The sequence below is a fragment of the Diadema setosum genome, chromosome 3 (assembly GCF_964275005.1).
Source record: "Diadema setosum chromosome 3, eeDiaSeto1, whole genome shotgun sequence".
NCBI classification, from domain to species: domain Eukaryota; kingdom Metazoa; phylum Echinodermata; class Echinoidea; order Diadematoida; family Diadematidae; genus Diadema; species Diadema setosum.
In genome coordinates, this window is record NC_092687.1 from 15240997 (window position 1) to 15261442 (window position 20446).

A 20446-nucleotide genomic window follows, 5' to 3' on the forward strand; every position below is an offset into this window, starting at 1 on the left:
TGTGAAAACACAGAATGTCTTCCGGAAGCATGACAACATTTGAATTGAACTGAATTGAAATGAATTGAATTGAATTGAATTGAATTGGACATGGCTGTCTCAGAATACTGTGGCACACAGGGGGTTTATACGATGGCACATAAAGAGTTCAAGTGAAGATGAAGATTAGGATGCAGGTTTTGTTAGTGAAGGGAATTCATGTTTGGGCTAGCGTGGAGAGATTTCATGGGAGCAGTTATCGAAGGAGAAAATGTCATGGAACCGTCTATCTGACCATGATTCGCAAACTGTTCTTGACAATCTCGAAAGCGGCGATGTTGGGCAATAGGAAAGCAATCAGGGCGCAGAAGGAAAAGATACGATCCAGACAAGCCGCCAGGAACTCCATGTCAGTCATCTAGACACAGAAAGACAAAAGTTGAATTAATCTATTTCCACCCCAAGTTCTAACAAAAGAATAACGACAACAAAACCTCCTGGGGGATCATCTAAGACCTTGCACTTTTCTCTTTATTCTATTTGCTATTCAGGCGTTAATAATAACACACACAAACACACACAAACATATATATATATATATATATATATATATATATATATATATATAGGAAGAGCTTGCTTCCAAAAGGCGCTGAGTCCATCATTTTCAATGAATTTAGCGCCTTTTGGAAGCAAGCTTTTCATTGTGTATATAAATAAATATATATATATATATATATATATATATATATCATTTTTTTAATCAATTTTTTGTGTGTGCGCGCCCTTGCCGGCGACCCCTCTTTTTACTCCTCCAATTTGTTGGCTTTTTGCATTGTCTGCTGTGATTTGTGAGTTTGTGAGTGCTTCTAGTTGACCAGTTTGATACCTGGATACCACTGGACATCTATCTGATTGATATGGAATTTCATCTCAGAAATTGTAGAGTCAATTTCTCAGCCTGTGGTCCTATTTCACTTTTACTTGCCTGCCTGTCCCATATGTGCTTCTTCATGTCTTGTTCTGAAGTTCATGGGCTTTAGCTGGGTGCTTCTTCTGTGCAACCAACCGGAATCACACACAATAGGATGACATGCAGTGTCCATTGTGTAGCTTCTTCTTAGTACCACCAATGTCAATAGCTCTGCCAGAGTAGACTCTCCCCAGGAATGCCACTTATTCAGTACAGCACAAGTGAACTGAAGTCAATATGGAATGGTATGAGCTTTAACCAACGCATGTTAGCTGCTTCTACTTATGGAAAATTGAGGACCTTGGGAATACACAAGAGGCGCAATGGTCACAGGGGCCGCCGCGCCGTGGTGGTAAGAAGAAGCAAATTATTGAGAGTGAATCCAAAGCTATGAAGAGTTCAACTCTTCCTGTAGTTGTGCATGCTCTCTTTACTCTTGGTCTGATTAACTGTCAGTCAGCATGCAATAAATCTGATTTAATTAAGGATCATCTGATAGATCATGATATTGATGTTCTAGCATTGACTGAAACTTGGTTCAAGTCAGGCGAGCCCCAGAGCGCAGCGAGAGTAACTCCTTCTGGATACAGACTGCTTCATGTCCCTCGGAAGTATCGCAGGGGTGGAGGTGTAGGTCTTTTGTACAAATCAAGTCTGTGCTCAAAGGCAGTAAGAACCAACGTTCAACCTAAATCATTTGAGTTTATGGAAACTGATTTGTCACATGGTACTGCAAGGATTAAGGTAATTGTGGTTTACCGTCCACCACCATCACGTAAGAATTGTTGTACGTTTACTGAGTTCATCCATGAGTTCTCAGTTTTGTTAGATAGACATTCCTTGTTCACTGGGAAATTGTTCATTCTTGGTGACTTTAACATCCACTGGGAAAACCAACAATCCAGTGACACTAAAGCTTTCCAGAGACTTCTCCTAGATCATAATCTGCAGCAGATTGTGGATGAGCCTACTCACGAGTCAGGTCACATTTTAGATCTGACCATCACCCATATTGATGTGGAAGGCATAAATTAAGTACGTATCCAGGACTCGATATCAGATCACAGCTCTGTCCACTGTCTCCTTCAACTCGAGAAACCCAAGCCTGTGAAGTAGAAGATCACCTACCGCAAGTTGAAGACTATTGATTCGCTACAAGAGTAGCGATATACAGACATACATATATATGTGACCCTGCATCACAAAACCAACAAAACGTCGCCAGACATAGATTTTTAGTTAAGGGGCAGATTCTGAAAGAGCAGATTCTAAGCTTTACAATGCTCTATAGCTCAATTGAAATGGACTCTCCTAACCTATCTGTATCTTGGAAAGAAAGCACACACTCTGGAAAAGTGTGAACCGAGAAGAAGGCTCTGAAGTACAGGGTCTATCTGTCTATCTAAGCCGTTAATCTTTACCAAACACGACAAAAACAGGATGTAAACCACTGGAGCAACAATAATAAAGGGATTATTAGATTAAGTTGAAAATGAGCACGCTGTATTAACACATTCAGTCCATGATTAATACCAACTTTCAAAGCAGTATGTGTTATCCCTTCAAAAGTTGTCAGACTTGAAAGTGAAGAGTGTGCAAAGGATTATCGAGAAATGAAAAGGGATCTCTAGGACATACCCGAGCTCACTACTGTACAAAAAGGGTTGTAGAAAAACTACTAAAAAAGCACTTTCCCATTCATCTTATGATCCCAAACTTAAGAATACTCTAGAAGAAGGGTAGCTCTTTCAGAAAAAAAGGAAAAACTTAATATTGACTTGGTTGACCCATTTCACCTTTTTTGAATCCTCACTTAAAATCAAGGGGTGCGATTTTTTGTTTGTTTTGCGGTGCACGGTCACACACACTTACACAAACACACGCACACACACACACACACACACACATATATATATAAATTTATGAAGAGTTTGTTTGCAAAAACCGATAAGTCCATTTTTGACGATTTTAGAGTATGGTCTCTGTCATAAAGTACAAAATAATACCTTTTAAATGATATATTGTTCACTACATATAAAGGTACAAACATGTTCTTATTATTCTCTTTATTTTTCTAGACCTTTAATGGTAAATATCTCCATTTGACAAATATGGACTTATCGGTTTTTGCAAACAAACTCTTCATATATATATATATATATATATATATATATATATATATATATATATACATATATATATATATATGACACACGTACATCCTCCCTAGGTGACGAGAGGTTTCCTGTATCCAACGGAATATTACTGCTCTTTTCGACTTCATCTTGTTTACATTCCCTTCGGCTCATCTCCTCAACTGGACTAGCATCTGTACAGATGAAAAAAAAAGGTGAAAACGACATGAATAAACAAGCTAATTTATACACGATCGGCGCTGTAACTCGCAAAAGAAATGTCTACCTTTACACAGTTTAGGGCCTAATTTCATAAACATGTGATTATGATAGCAACTCTTGCTGCAATGGCAATTACCATGGTAACGATAAGAATGAAACATCCTGATTGCCTGTTGCTTCGTGAAAATGCCATCCAAGCAAAAGTTGCTATCCTAACATCTTTTATGAAATGGGGCCCTGGTGTTTATGTTTTGAATTTGACATCAATCAATGAACTGATGGTTTCATGACGTCACGTATGCAATTGTTTCAATGTTTTGTTTGTTTTTTTTTCAGTCATGACAAATAGAATTTATGCAATTGGAACTATAAAAAAAATAAGAGAATAAATATCATATAATGATTCCAGTCTGTGTTGAAAAAGGGAATGTTTTGCAGTTGGTTGACCCAATTTACCAACTGAAATTTGTCAACGTTACAAGAGTCAACTCCGCTTTTTGTCAATTTGACATACACTACAAGTGCTAAAAACAAATGGGATTATAACAGATTTGGGTTATTGCTTTAGCAAAGCAAGTAACGCATCATCCCTACGGGGAAAAAACAGTGTCCCACAGTGTGTTCAAAGTCTGTTCACATATTCGACAATATGAAAATGCTCGAATCTAGCAGTGTGAAGATGATTTCTCACTGTGGTGTGGTTTTCATAAAGTGTTCACATAGTACTATTTTGTTTCACACTGTGAATTTATGTGTTCACACTGTTAAAACGCTCGAATTTTAGAAGGTGAAGAGATTTCACACTGTGTTTCCACACTGTGGGACACTGTGTTCCTTCCAGGGATTGGAGAGGTTTTATTTGGATTTATTTTCTGATGGACCTATTTTGAAAATATCAAAACTGGAGCTTAACCCGTTTTAACTATCAAGCCCTTCAAGATAAGACCACTGTTCTCTAGATTTTGACAATTGTTCTTATTTTAGGAATTTAAGATATCCAAAAAAAGAAACATTCTCTTTACCATTTTTACACCGACTCTTTGGTATTTTCATGAGGGCAATTGCAGCAAGGACGTGGAAAACTATATATCTCGAGGTCCGATTCCGAATTCGCCAAGATTGGAAACTAAGGTTCACTGTCATGGCCGATCCTGCAGTAATGCAGACCAGGTTGAGGAACGAGGACAAGACGACCCTTATGGAAAGAACACAGTTTTACCACACCATGTAACACAGTGTGCAACACAGTGTGGCACACAGTGTCGAACACAGTGTGGAACACAATGTGTAACACAGTGTCGAACACATGTGTTAAATATGTGTTTTATATGTGATTTTGGGACGTGTGGTAACACTGTGTATTTACCACAGTGTGAAACACAGCGTCAGCACACTGTGCAACACAGCGTCAGCACACTGTGCAACACATGGTCCAAAACACATATTAAAAACACTGTGAATCAAACCACAGTCTCACACACTATGACCATAGGGTTATAACCACATAGTCCATTACACTGTGGTAGTCACCACATAATCCACCACACTATGGTATTCACCACATTGTCTACCACACTGTGGCAGTCACCACATAGTCCACCACACTATGGTATTCACCACATAGTCTACCACAGTACAATGTGGTAGTCACCACATAGTCATCAAATGTATCTAATACCACATAGTCATCAGATGTATCAATATTTGAAGAGTTTGTTTGCAAAAACCGATAAGTCCATATTTGCTAAATGGAGATATTTGCGATTAAAGGTCAAGAAAAATAAAGAGAATAATAAGAAAATTTTTGCTTCTTTTGACCATAACTTCAAAAATATACCTCTATATGTAGTGACCAATATATCATTTAAAAGGTATTATTTTGTACATTATGGCAGAGATCGTACTTCAAAATCTTCAAAAATGGACTTATCGGTTTTTGCAAACAAACCCTTCATTTGTAATGCATGAAGGCACGGTTACTGACTAGATAACACTGTTATTGAATATAAAATTACCTTTTCATAACAAAATTTATGACATTGGTATAACATAACATTGTTAGACAATAGTTCACAGGAAATCCCATCACAAATACTTGGAATTTAGAAGTATTTTATGAATTTTCTCAAATTTAGGTTGCTTTTTATAAATATTCATGAGCTATGCAAAGTCTGTACCACAGGAATACCACAGTGTTACCACACGAATACCACAGTGTCACCACAGGAATACCACAGTGTCACCACAGGAATACCACAGGAACACCACAGGAATACCGCATGAAGTATCACATTCTGTATCTCAGCGCTCCCACTTGAGTGTAACAACATTATGGACACAGGAATGCACATATTTCAATATATACCACACTGTGTGTTTAGTATGCCAAGTATGTGGAGATGATGCAGGTGAATGATCTGAAACCCACAAAGTGACAACACCGAGCACAGGGTTTACACATAGTTCAATATATACCACACTGTGGTAAGTCTGTGTGGATTATGTGGTAAATGAATGATCTGAAATTCCACAGTGTGACAACACTATCAACACAGGGTTTACACATAGTTAAAAATATGCCACACTGTGTCAAACAGGAATCACAGTGTGTTCAGCATGTGATCTATGTGGGGATTATGTGGTAAAACACTTAAACTGAAATACCAGACTGTGGTTGCATTATGAACACAGGGTTTACACATAGTTCGATATATACCACACTGTGGTATTTGTGTGTCACTCTGTGTTCAGGATGCCAATAATATGGTACACTATGTGATCTCAAATCTCACTCCGTGACAACGCTGTGACCACATGGTTAGCACATTGTTTACACATAGTCAACTATGTGAACACACTGTCGTAACACTATACCACACTGTGGTATATGTGTGCCACTCTGTGTTCGGTATGCCAATTATGTGGTACACTATGTGATCTCAAATACCACACTGTGACAACACTGTGACCACATGGTTAACACATTGTTTACACATAGTCAACTATGTGAACACACTGTGGTAACACTGTGTTTGTTCCATAAGGGGAAGTTCATGAGGATCGGCTCGCTGTCAGCCCGCGAAGTCCTCGGTAGGATATCTGCAATGATGATTTGAAAGACCATCTGTCCGAGGACGAGGGAAAGGCATGAGGATACTCGCTCGCCACTTTTCAAAGGGATGATGAAAGTGATCAGAGCAAGCGCGTTCAGCAGCTGTAGGGGAGCGGCGACCATGCGCAGGAAGAAGTCAGGCAGTCGTTCCAAGGTGAACCTCACGTTCAGGAAGGAGACGGTTTCGTTGTGCAGTTGATCGCTTCCTTCTACAGCGTCCGCGGTAAGAGCCGTCAAGAGCCACTGCGGATAAGTATCGTCCAGAGACAGAACCTGCGCCGGCTCGAACTTGAAGACGTCGCTGCGGAGACCCTGCGAGACGAAGATCACGACGCACACGTGCGAGTCGAAGGGAAACGCCTTAAGGTTGATGTCGCAGGTGGTGGAGTGAAGAAGGGAGGTTTGGATCTGGGCAGAACCATCTTGGTTTACTGCAACCTTCGAAGCGCCCGGCTGCAGGGGACTCTCAGCCGAGTGAGAAGCAATTCTGATAATACAGGATACAAAACGAATTGAATGTCTCCATTTGCTCGATTTTGCATTGTGAATAAAGGGTGAATCGGTTTATTACACAGGAACCCTTCAAAAGTGAAAAAGTCAGATGTTGTTATCATTGTCCCTTATTTTCTATGTTTGTAACAAAATGTTTGTCTTTCATGTACTTCCTTTGTTTGTTTGTTTTTAGTTAGAATGAAATACATGAACGACATTGCTTTTATTGCGTCCATGAATGAACTATAGTATTAGGAGGAAATCACGAGCAAAGCGAAATAACTGTTATTTGCAGAAAATAATGTGTATAACGTATTGATCGCGCTATTGTTCCACCTTGTGGATATTTATATCAAATTGACGTTTAGAACTTCGTTAGGTCTCCCTTTCTCGGCGGTAGATCGAATTTGATTAATCGGCGTTGATTTTCATATCGTAACGATGTGCAATACAGTGGACTCCCGTTATAACGAAGTTCTCGGGACTGGCAGATTTCTTTCGTTATTATGGAAATTTCGATATATCTGAATAATAAAAACATAGAGCCGAATAAGGCGTGGCCTGAATTTGTACTTCGTTTTAACGGGAATTTAGTTATATCCGTATTCACTATAACGGGAGTGCGCTGTACCTATGAGGTGCAGCTGGCTAATATATATATATATATTTATTTTTTTTTTTTGATGGATTGATGGTGTTCTGAGATACAGTGTCATTTTTATCGTCACGGATTGTAAGCCCAGTGGCAATTCACCTCGAGCTGATGTTTAAAAATGTGTTGTTGTCAAATCGGCAACACTTACGAGTTGAAGATCAGCATCGGCGGGGTCCATACGGATTCCATTGGGACATATACACGACTGATGTTGTCATAATCGGCCGGATCCCAAGTAAGGCGAGAATCATTCCAATTCTTGGTCAAAGAGAACAACGGAAAATTAACAATTACAAACAGAAATACTGACTTATTCACCTGACATTCAAGACGAAAAAATAGTGGTTGCTATTTAGCAATAGACCTAAGGATTAAAGGTTGCATATGGGAGTTGCATCGTCTGTAGAGGGTATGTTAAATAGTTTATTAAGTTGGTGATTCCTTACATATTTTAGCTGATTTTTTTTTTTCCTAGTCCCAGCTTCGTCGGTTGTCTTTTGAGATCCTCGATTGAATTTTTTTTAAATCATCGGGTTGACTATTCACAGATCACACCCGAAAGTTGGTGAAAAGCCACTTCGTATTGCTATTCTCATAAACGTTTCCTTTATTGTTTTTTTTTTTCCTTTGGTGATTGAGATAATTTCCTTTATTGTTTTTTTTTTCTTTGGTGATTGAGATAATTACCTTATCGATTACGATTCATCTAAAGAATTATGTAATTGCAAAACCAAGTTCATTTTGTATAAACCATTAGATCTTTCACGCCGCGGTTTAAAAGAAAAAAAAAGTCCTTACGAAATAGTAACATTATCATGAATGTTGCGTTCATGTCATGAAGCAAGGGCAACGATTTCGTTCATTTAAACGATCGTACATTGCACACATTTTGAGATGAAACAAAAACCCAGGTTAAGCTCTTCAAAACAATTCTACAGTATGGGTTAGAAATGAAAACAATCGATGTAAAAGTGTGAAACAATAGTTAAAATAAAAAAGGTGTTTCTAGACTAAACCATCTACAGATATGGTTTATTAGGAAATACAATGATATCTCCTTATATTTTAGGCTTTATTACGATTTTTTATAGGGTAAGATGTTTTGTAAAAGAACTGACCTACACGTGTGCATCAAATGTGATATCTCAAAAATTTTAAATCACTGTTCCAAATGGTAAACAGTACCTTTAAGCCTTCCAGTGGTGGCTAATCGGTTTCATGGTTCACATAGAGTGCTGTTACAAGAGCTTGGAAAGGCTGTAATCAAGACAATTCATTCTACTCATCTGTGTGTCTTTATCAATGTAATTTTACCATAAAAAATCTCCGGCTATCACTTTCGACTGTCAATGCGTGTTTCACTCACCGCGTATGTCTCACATTTGTAATAACGACTCGTGAAAAGTGAGGTAGGTGAAAGAGGTGAAGCAGTCTAAAATGTTGACACCCTAACAAATGAACAGAGTTGAGGAGTTTTTTATTCAATGTTTCTTCAATATCAACTCACCACTTTAATGTACGAGGAGCCATGGAAAACTTGATTTCTTTCATCCTGATTGTTAAAGGAAAATAAATGAAGTATGAACTGACAGCATTGCATTTTCTGCATTGGTTTTTATGTAAGGATCCTCAATTACTTCTCACTGGCAGACGGAAATTCCAAATACAGCTTAGTAGTATTAAGCATCCCCATAGTTACTTATCCATACACGATTTTCTTTATGATAGTTTAAGACTTATACGCATAGTACTTCTTGTCAAGAAAGAAATGACTTCAAATATCACATTTTTATGAAAAGATAATCGCTAAAGTATTCCGGTTCCTGATATTTCCAACATGTGTTCTCTACAGAGGAGCGAAATGATTAACAAATTATATCTTTATCCGCCTTTCGATAAAAGCATAACATACACAAAACCAAAATACGAGAGGCAAAAGCGAATAATTCCGAAGGTAGAATGTCCAGAGTAGATCGTTTCCTGGTAGTCTATAGTCTGTACAAGTAGAGTACTAGAGTATCATGCAATATTGTTTGGAGCTGCATGTACCTCAGTTCAACTGATTGAAATTGCGTACACTATTTCTCCTTCATTTTCTATTATGCAGTCGTATGAACTTGCACGTGCTATCTGCAATAATTGTTTATTTATTGGGATTATAGGTAATTAACATCAAATGTATGAAATTATACTAATTATACTAGGGATCGTATTTGATATTATCTATGATATCCCTTCTTACCAAATGGAGGATGGATGATAAGTAAAAGGTAATGCGAACTTTCACCGGTTGCCCAGCAACACCCGGAATTATTCTGACGTCGTATCCAGTATCAAGTAAGTCATGTATCAGCTGACCCTGGCTGGACCATGTTTGATCTGTCGCAACAAAGGATATGAAAGTAGAGGCGATACACAATAATACATAAAAACCTGAATCATACATACACTAGATGTACATTAGTTAGGATGTGGTTTTGCGTTTTAAACTAAAACTTTTTTTCTGATTCCTTGTTATGATTTACATTATCAGGATCAATCTGATCCTGATCTGATACTTTCAAGTTTAGCACCTGGATGCTCTTGGATCTGCATAATGTGTGAACACAGTGGACAGAGCTTGGAGTGAGAGGATTCCTGACATGCTCTACAAAATTCCTCCTTTCTCTTTGACCGCTGAAGCAAATCGAATGGGGTTTTCTGTAAGACACATGTGACCGTGCAGCACAAAACGAACATAAAGTCGCACACACTGATTATGCGTGAGGACTGAAAATAAGTGAAATGTGTCAACCTAGCCGATCTTGACTTTTTCATATTTTCTGAAGGAGCAGGTCTTCTTTTACATTATGATAAAATTTGTTATCATAAAACGGGCGGGAAAGTGTGTTTTTTAGCAGTTTATTTTGAACATTTTTGGTAGAATAGTGTGATTAGGTGTGTCTTTAGAGTCCCTTTTTCAATTCTGAAAAACCTTGTACACACTCTTCACTTTCAACTCTAATAACTTTTGAAAGGATAGTGCTACCGATTTGAAAGTTGGCATTAATTATGGACAATATGTGTTAGGCATGCTTAATTTCAGTTTAATTTGCTAATCCCTTCATTGTTGTTACTCTAGTGGTTTACTTCCTGTTTTTTGTCCCATTCATCGCACAGCCAGCACGGTTTGGTCAAGATTAAGCGCTTGAATAGACACTGTAATTTAGAGCCTCTTTTCTCAGTTCACGCTTTTCCTGATTTTGTGCTTTCTTTTCAATATTTAGATAGGTTAAGAGAGACCATTTGAATTGAGTTATACATCATTTTAAAGCTTAGAGTCTGCTCTTTTAGAATATGGTCTTAACTAAAAATTCATGTCTGGCGACTTTTTGTTTGTTTTGTGGTGCAGAGTCACATATGTAAGATGTGGGTAATAAGTTATAATTTCATACCCTGAATTGTATTTGGATTGATTCACTATTTTTAAAGTTATCATTGAGGAGGGTCCGGTTGTAATTGTTTTGGGGACATACGGTATACATGATTCTTTGAGAGGAAAAGTCTTATGAAATTAATTTTTTTCTTGTGGAGTAAGACAATGAAGAATTGTCGAACAATATATTAGTGAAACTGCGAGGGTGAAAATTGTTCGTGCATCATCAGGGAAAGTACGAATTTTACGGAAGAAGAGTCCCATTAGCCTAATTAGAGTTTTAGAAAATGAGTAAATATCCGTCTTGTGTCAATAAACTTTTGTCTTATTCTCAGGCCATTTCATTGTCATACGACGGCCGTTACATAATTCAGGACAACGCGTCCATTTCCGACCCATTATCGAGTAGAAAAGAACTTATCACCCGAAGCTTTGCAAATACAAACGCTAAAGCTTGCCAATTAGTGTGGCTGGATTTTCCTCTTGCTTAAAGGACTGCGAAATATTGCACTGTTCATGGACTGCCATAGAGAGTCCAGCATGATTGTAATGAACAATAACAGATTCATTTCATACCACGTTCTCCATTGGCAAGGAATATAATATGAGAAAACAAAACGAAACAAAGTCTATATCAAGTATAGGTCATCAAACCTGTTTCTTTACAAGTTATCATTGTTGTGATTGTGTTTAGAGCTATGTTGCTCCCGATATGATACGTGGGAACATCGAATGCAGAACGGTGAGTAAAATGAAAATCTTTTTCAGAAAAATCTGACAAATTTATGACAGATTTAAGCCTAACGGAAAGTGTAGTATTTTTATTTCCAACGTGAAGGAGACGATTGACCGAATTAACCAAGAAGGCATACATTTTGAACAAAATTTTCTATTTTTCTCTCATGACAGTTTATCAATAATGATAATATTTCTTCAAGTTGACTGAATACACAATCTTGCGATGTCAGAAGAATTTTGCAGCTGAAGCAGGATCCTTTCCTTTCGAAACCTCACTGTGATACTTGTTACTGTCAGTATCAGTTCACTATGGATTTCTCTTTGACCGGTTACACACGAGAGAAAATTCGTAACTTGAATCATCATGGTAATGATGATTGCAATTCGTCTTTAGAATTATCGGACCTTACACACGCTCGCTCGAAAACTCTGATTACAATTCGAATTCTCGAGCTAAGGCGCTACGTAATCTTTGGTGACTTGTCAATCAAAACGTACGATCGAGTGCATGCATGCGGCGCGCGTATTATCTACGGAAGTGCTTGAAAGGTCACGTAAGCTCAGCCCCTCAAAATATGTTTTGGAGGTCAAGCATTACACACGCAAATTTTGCTCTGTAATTTGAGTGAAACTTCACTGGAATTCACCTCCGGACTAGAATTTGAATTCGTGATTGTGATTAGCATTCGTGATTCTAATTTGCTTCCACACGTGCTAAAAATTCTTCATTAGAATCATTTTTCACTGGAATAATCATTCAAATGACGAATTTTTGACCGTGTGTAACCGCTCTTTATTTTTTTGAATGCAAATCTACCTTCTGTACTCAAATTGCAGACACGTTGCCTAGCGTAGCGTAACTTACACTTAAAGCCTATAGTACAAAAATTAGAATACGCAAGTCGGGAATGGGAAACATAAAGACATTTTAACGGACTGAATGACTCTCAGACGGAAAGAAAGAAATTAGTCTCATAATTGGAGTCATGTAATGCAGAAAAGAAAGAATTAAGTATCTACGTCTCAAAAAAAAAAGGTTATGAAAGAAAAGAGTAGCGGACACCCTTAATATGTAATATGGTAAAGAGTCATTTCAGATTTTTCACGTAAAACTGTTTTCCGTAAAACCTGCTGAAATATACAAAATAGTATAACCTGCAAATTGTTGTAAATCAGAAACTGGATTTAAAACTGACGTCGTGCGATGCTCCGACCAATAACATATAAGGACCATTCATTCACTGAAGGCACGACGGAAGTTCTATACCCATTTTCTGATTCGTAAGAGTTTTGAGTTTACATTACACTTTATTTCTTAAGTAAACCATACCCAAATCCGTTAAATACAGGAAATATATGAGCAGAGCCTACGTGTTACGAGTTTCATCCATTCTGGAATACGGATTATGGAATACACTCAGATGAGTGTCATTTTGCACGTTTTACAAGGTTTTTTTTTTCACTTATAGGTAATACATCTTTAGGACAGGAACTTACCGTTAATAGCATGGCAAACTGATACCAGGAGACATAAGAGGCCAGCCCATGTTAACCACATGTTGCCTCTAGAGATGTTGCTACACCAGAGTGCCGACAAAGGGGGGTACGTTCACTTTTGTCTCGCCGATTAAAATGGCAATGTTGGGGTAATGAGTTACGAGTCCCTTATACACATAACGTCGGACTGATCTGTGAAGCGTATCGGCAGTGTCATGGAAACATCGAAGGACAAGCACTCAAGCTGAATGATGTATCCGAGGATGGTCACTTACCGTATGCAATCCACATTGACACTGTGTGCGTCCAAGAGATTCGTATACAACCTCTTTGAGTCGATCCTAGTGTCTCAGTTTGTAATCTTTATCTATTGATTCAACTTTTGACTTCTTATTGTACTTTGACTTTCTGAATGCACATTCATATTTCTCTAGGCTAGGATAGTGTCCCGAGTGTTTGGGAGAGGGAATTAAAGAAGCAATATTCGCTGCCTATTTTAGACAATTTTGTTCTGGTGTAACCTGGTCTGGAGGGTGTCAGAGGAAGAAACGAAGATGTGGGGTGAATGTGGAGAAATGCATGGTGACGCAGTATAGAAGACGACGTCATGCATAGCAAAAAAAAAAAAAGTGATACTTTCTTGCAAATTCAAACATTTTCGCCATACATTAATACTACTACTTTTGGCTTTTGAACTACGAAAATATCATTCACAATGTCAATTTAAGATTTTATGTTCCTTTACATACACTTAAAGATAATATCTTCGTGCTAGGAGGGAGAGGGAGTGTGAGGGAGGGTGACGCCCCAGTCTCCGCTGCCCTGTAAATTAATTTGATTTGTTTTTCTTCGCTCTTTCATTGTATTTATCGGTTTTTGTTGCTCAATGAATAAGAACAAAACAGAACAAAAATTTAGAATTCAAGAATTTGTGTTTATATCCACTCCTTGTTCCTGCTCAGTGTTCAATAATGATGCAACAATAATTTTGTTGAAATATCTTTATGGTATGAACCTTGCAAAAATTACTCATGTACGACCTGGCTGCCATTAGTGGCTATAGGGTAAGGTAAAACGGTACACCTTCATGACTAATTTCATCTGGTTGTGGGCATCTTATCGTTGATGTTGTCGTTGCTGCTGTCATTGTTGTTGTTGTTGTCCTCGCTTATTTTCATAATGAAAACGTATGTTTGAAACATATTATGTTTCCAACGTGCATCTTCATCAGCCGGTCACTAATCGCCAATCATGTAATATTACACCCGGTCCACTCGTGTGGGTATTGACTAGTAGTATTCGTTCAGGTTTATCAGACGGTGCCTTTTATGCAACTCCCCCCCCCCCCCAAAAAAAAAAAACAACAACAACAACAACAACAACAAACAAACAAACAAACAAAACAAAACAAAGAGAGAGAGAGAGACGCACACAACATCAACAACAACAACTTATGAATGAAAGTATCCTCTTTGATGTTGTTTATTTGTTTATTAGATGTTGTTGTGTTTTTTTTTTCTAAGTATGATTTTCAAAATGGCATCTCTATCAAAATGGTCAAGGTTGATCAATTCACTCTCCAAAATGAAATGCTACGCCAAATCGTCTGCGTATACAACGTAGGAACGGTTGACATTAATGTAGAATGAAAGTGAGATATGTTATTGAGTGAACGTGAATAATATTAGTAGAACACATCAATTTGAGAAAATCAGGAAAATCCGTTTAAGAATACATATTTCTTTGGTGGTGTGTTTTTTAATGATAAATCTTCAAGTCCAACACTGACACCACGGATGGAAAAAAAAAATGGCAAAAAGTATTAGAATTGATTGATGGTGATTTTAAGGATTATAATGCTATCATCTTTTTTTTTGGGGGGGGTAGTAAATTTTAACAATTCTTAATTGTCTGATTTTCCTTCATAGGCATTCACTAATGTGTTCTACTACTATTGCTTCAATTTCTTCATCCACATGTATATGAGGGTTTAGTTTCACTGTAAATCGCTCGGTTCAAACCTGTTTTTGTTCATGGGAAAGTAAAAATGGCCTAATTTTAGTTAGCTGGGTGTCAATGGAACATCTTCATCAGCCTATACAGCTTGACTACGTCACTCCACTATGAAACACTATACCAAGTCCATCTCGCGTATCTGACCAGCATTTTTTTAATAAAGAAATAAATGCCCGCTATTATATGAAATAGTTTTGTCATCTTCCGGCTGTACTGCATGTTGTGTATGTGTGGAAGTGTGTGTGTGTGTGTGTGTGTGTGTGTGTGTGTGTGGTTTTGTGTGAGGGGTGACCGTGGACCTGTAAGAGTTTAACTCTTTATGTGCCACGTTCGCACGTACGGCTCAGTCGACGGCGTGCCAACTTCGCATATTCTGCTCAACAAACAAAGCCGCCAAAAACCGATCGATAAATCGCTAATCACTGCTAATCCCGCGGCACAATAAAAGCGTTTTTCATGTTTTTGTTCCTGTCATATACAGCTTGCATTTTATGTGGTGATTGACTATCAAGCGGTGTTCCCATCTAGATTTGCTCCCACATTCTAAGTTTCTGTCACGGTTTCATGTGTAAAAGTCATTCCTTTACAGTAATGTAGCAACTGGTCATTCGAAAGAGAAATGGAAAATAGATTCGTCATAAACTTTATATAGAAACAAAGTTTGGCATTCCTCGTTAACTTTGCCTACTATTATGCCCATCTTAACAGAAATTTGTAGAGGTTAATTAGAAAAACAGAATTCTTTCTCAAAGCATGACTACCTTCGTGTCTCGGAATAACGTGGCACAAAGGGGGGGTTTCACCATGGCACATAAAGAGTTAATACGACGCCAGACCACTATTGAAAAGCACTTCAAATATTCGCTGAACAGTCTCGTATATATGCCAGAATACCAGTAAGATGTCGTTTGGCCTGTGCACACAGCATGACATTTTAGAACTATAGTCTTCAAGTTCGTGACTTAGTTGAAGTGGTTATCATTTCAATAATTTGAAAGGTTCAAGTGCATTAACAAGTTATACTCCAATGGATCACATCCAACGCTCAATCAATTCACAGTGTATTATGATTGTGCATATTACAATGGCAGAAGAAGAATTTGATGTTGAGTTGTCAAAAGGTGATAAAATCAGTGTTGAGAAAACGTCAGCTAAACACTATCATAGATAAGTTCTGCATAAGAAAAAACAAGAACCCTCGTGTTTATACTTATGGGAATGTTATTTGGATCTACCCCGTGATTTTTATTTGAAAAAAAGGTATTGCAATATAAGTTTCATCAGATTAATGATAACAGAATAAAACAATTCAATTTTAAGCTTTTTCATCGAATATTGCCCAGTAAAGATAATTTGTTCAAATGAGAAATGTTGAATGATAACTTATGGATTATTTGTAATTGTAAAGAAACCACTTGTCATTTTTTTTTAAGCTGAAATGCAAAAAAAAAAAGTGTATTGGAAAGTAATCTTGTAATTGATATCAATGAAAAAGTTCTTATTCTCGGATATGATATAGGTAACAAAAAGATTAAATTAGCAAACTTTTTTTTAACTATGTCAAATTCATTGTTTACAGGAATTATGTCAGAGAACACAATGAAGAAAACAAATGCTTGTTCAATGTAGACTATTTAGTTGGAGATTTGAAAGCAGAGTTAAGATTTTATATCAGTTTGAAATGCAACCACACAAGGACATTGGAATAAGAAGAATACGTAACTACTTTGGTTGATATCACTGATGTATCCTTTAATCATGTTTCCCGTCAAAATAATTATGTTGAGTGTATTTTGAATTCTAATGGATAACGTGATTGTAAATATGTGCAGTAATGTGGAAAATAACGTACCTCAAATGAAAAAAAAAAATGAAAAAAAAATATTACAATGGCAGATTCAATTGTGAAGGAGATCTAGTCCGGATTCCAAAACAGCACGTGATTTGCTTGATAACAATCCTGCAAGAGAATTGATGATACACACAAGTGAAAAAAACAACAGCAACAACATGAAGCATGTGTTTCTTTTTGAACAAACACTACAGCTTTGCCCCACCCTTTAAGAATAGAGAAATTAACATTGTAGATTTATATTGGAAGAAACTCTTCCATCTCACCTGGTCTATCCGTATTTACAATGCATATGAATACAGTTATATCTGCCATGTAGTCAAATGTATGGGAGTGTGTGTGTATATGTGCAGTATGTTCATATCTGGTCATGAGATATGAGAAAATAGAGAACGGTGCTAGATTTGAAATTATTATTAATCTTACTGTTAATTTTTTTAAGTTCACGAGATTGAAAATCGTTTTCCGCTGGGAATCAAAACATAAGGTGTTTAAAGCAAACACACACCTATAAAATAATATATATTTGTGTGTGTGTGTGTGTGTGTGTGTGTGCGTGTGTATGCGTGTGTGTGCGTATGTGAACATGCATGTGTGAAATGAAATGAAATGAAATGAAATGTGTGTGTATATTATATATATATATATATATATATATATATATGTATATATATATATATATATATATATATATATATATATATATATATGGGTCAGAATTTTGAACGATGTACAACTGAGCCAAAACAAGGCAAATTTTACAAAATAGGAAATTCTCCAAATCATTTATCTTACCTGAAAGAGTATAACTCAAGCTTTAATATGAACCCAATTATACTAGGATTTTCCCAGAGGAACAAGTTTTTATTCACCGAGGAAGTTAACCATGTCCAGAGCAACGAACGTCCGTGGGGAATAGTACTGCACTTACATTTGAATACCATTTAACATAGTTTGCAACGATCTGATTCAGTTCAAAATCGTAACGAAATATCTTCAGGGGCAGGTGGACGTGTAGGCAGAATATCAAGCTTGTACTCTTAACCTGGACGTAATAGTAGACAACTGATGATTTAACCGAATTCGTCATTTCTGTTGAAATATTGCTCTTCCGCTAAACACTTTCTCAACTTTACGCGCATTTTACAGAAACTCAATATTTCCACCTCTTATTTCACTATCCGATACTTTAATCCTCACTCCCAAATAATAACATACCCTTCTACCATGTGTCTGATCTAGGAAGTCCCTATAACCCAACAAACATAGCATAGTTTTTCATCACGGAGGTTCGCATATAGCTCACGGACGTTCGGAACAAACAAGATACAAATGTATTGAACAATGCAGCTGCTCTCTTGAGTTGGAAAGGCATTCTACTCACAACCAAACGCAATTCATGTCAAGAACAAACTCCTCCGCAAAATCCTGAATAGATATTACCAATTCTGAATTATAAAAGCTTGTTTATATTCTCATACAGAGCAATCAAAGAAAACAATTTTTCCATCTCTCGTAAATGAAAGTAGCATCGTTCGTGTAATCTCAGTGATGTAGTCCATCCTTGAGAACGAATATATTTATCAAAATTTCGTTATGACGACGTAAAGATTCAGGTCCTAAATTTGTTATCTAAAGTCTACAATGCAAAATTCGCTTTTAACGAACATGGTCACAGCTAATTATGACATAGAATTAACATAGAAAAACAAAAGAAATGTGCTCCATTATAGAAATACGAGGTTTAGCTGGGGAGGGCAAACGAATACGTTAGGAAGAAATCCCTCTGCGTTTGCTTCTTGTGGTACACACTGTAACTGAGGAGAATTTGTGTTATCATATTAGTCAGAAATGATATTAGGTTCGATACTGCGAAGTTTCGTCATAACAAGACACAGTATATCCATGTAACTTGGATGGATGTTTGTGACTTCGATAATTATACAATATGGTTTGTTATAACAAACATTTTGTAGCGCGTCATTTCGGAGGCTCGTTATTTCGGAGGCTCGTTATTCATACAGTTTGTCAATCCGAAAATTGATGGTATAATCATGAAGTTTTTTTATTTTTTTTTTTCATTCGATAAATGATAGGAATCTCCGAAGGTTAATCAAAAGGCTTATTAATTGGAACTTGAACAATCAGGTTCGCTTATCCCAATGTGGAGAAACAAGTTAACAACCAAATCCTCAAAATTTCGAAACCTCATAATAACCGTTTTCACCTAAGTGAATGTCAGGCCAATTCCACTTTTAGAAGAACGGACCTAAAAGTAATGAACCTTAATATTTAATTTTCGGACTAACAAACTTTCGGAATAAGAACATTTTTAATAAGAAACCTTCTGAATTAACTACGATCTTTTTTTCGGAATAGCAAACCTTTGGACATTCGGATTAACGAATCTTTGGAAGAGCGAACGTAGCAAAGTGCAACCTTTAATCTATTCTTTAATTACTGCTTTTTTTAGCATGTGTTTTTAAAGTAAGCACAAAAGCACCAACAAATTGACTATCTCTCTGTCTCTTCAATGTAAAATGAAAAAAAAAAATCTTGGAAAATATCAAAGATTAACATTGCTTTTCATTGATGAGTATAAAAAAAAACACTATGTCATGATAAGCGGAGGATTTGCGTGTTTTCATCAGAAAATTATATACTGCATTATTTCTGTTCGCTTGTGACCGCATTTCGATGAATTAAAAAAAATAAACAAACAAACAAACAAACAAACAAACAAACAAACCTTCTCCAGAGGAATTTTGTATAACGGGAGTGCACTAGCAATTCTTTTCTATGTTTGTAGGAGCCCGATTTCTTCTCTGTTTCTTCTCATTTTCATTCAGCTGCTTCCACGTCCTTTTTAAACTTTTCCGTTTCTCCTTCAACACATGCCCATGACAGACTTCATCCGTCATTATCCTGAATGTGATTGCGTAGCACTTTTCGGATTTGTTTTGGTTTGTTTGGTTTGGTTTTTGTTTTCTGCTTGGTTGCAGCATATTCAGGCTACTCAGGGAATAAGAGAAAAATCGTCGTGAACGGAAAAATAAGAATGAATAAAGGCATTGAATATCATGACAATTACAGCGAACGTCCGTTATGGAGACCAAAACTGGATGTGTTTTGTTTGAGACGGCAACTACCATACTCAAAAGATAAACACTTGGAGCATCTGTCACTAAAAAGTGGCACTGTTCTTCTGTCTCCTACTATGTAATCCATTGACTTATTCTACCAAAGAACATCCGTGACCAAAACGTTTTCCGTTTGTTATTGCAGGTAAATTGAGAGCTGAATGTTATTCACTTTTGGGTATGAGAGACTCGGTGATTTGGTAATATTTTCAATTAACAT

The 20446-nt window shown here is 36.9% G+C and overlaps 1 protein-coding gene across 1 annotated transcript; it reads right to left on the bottom strand.

Moving 5' to 3' along the window:
- Window positions 1–265: 265 nt before the first annotated feature.
- LOC140246640 (neuronal acetylcholine receptor subunit beta-2-like) lies at window positions 266–7757 on the bottom strand. Its single transcript, XM_072325981.1, has 3 exons — window positions 7717–7757; window positions 6467–6908; window positions 266–397 (listed from the first exon to the last, which is right to left on the bottom strand). Exons 1-3 carry the CDS (start codon window positions 7755–7757, stop codon window positions 266–268), a joined length of 615 nt encoding a protein of 204 aa, XP_072182082.1.
- Between the last annotated feature and the right edge of the window lie 12689 nt (window positions 7758–20446).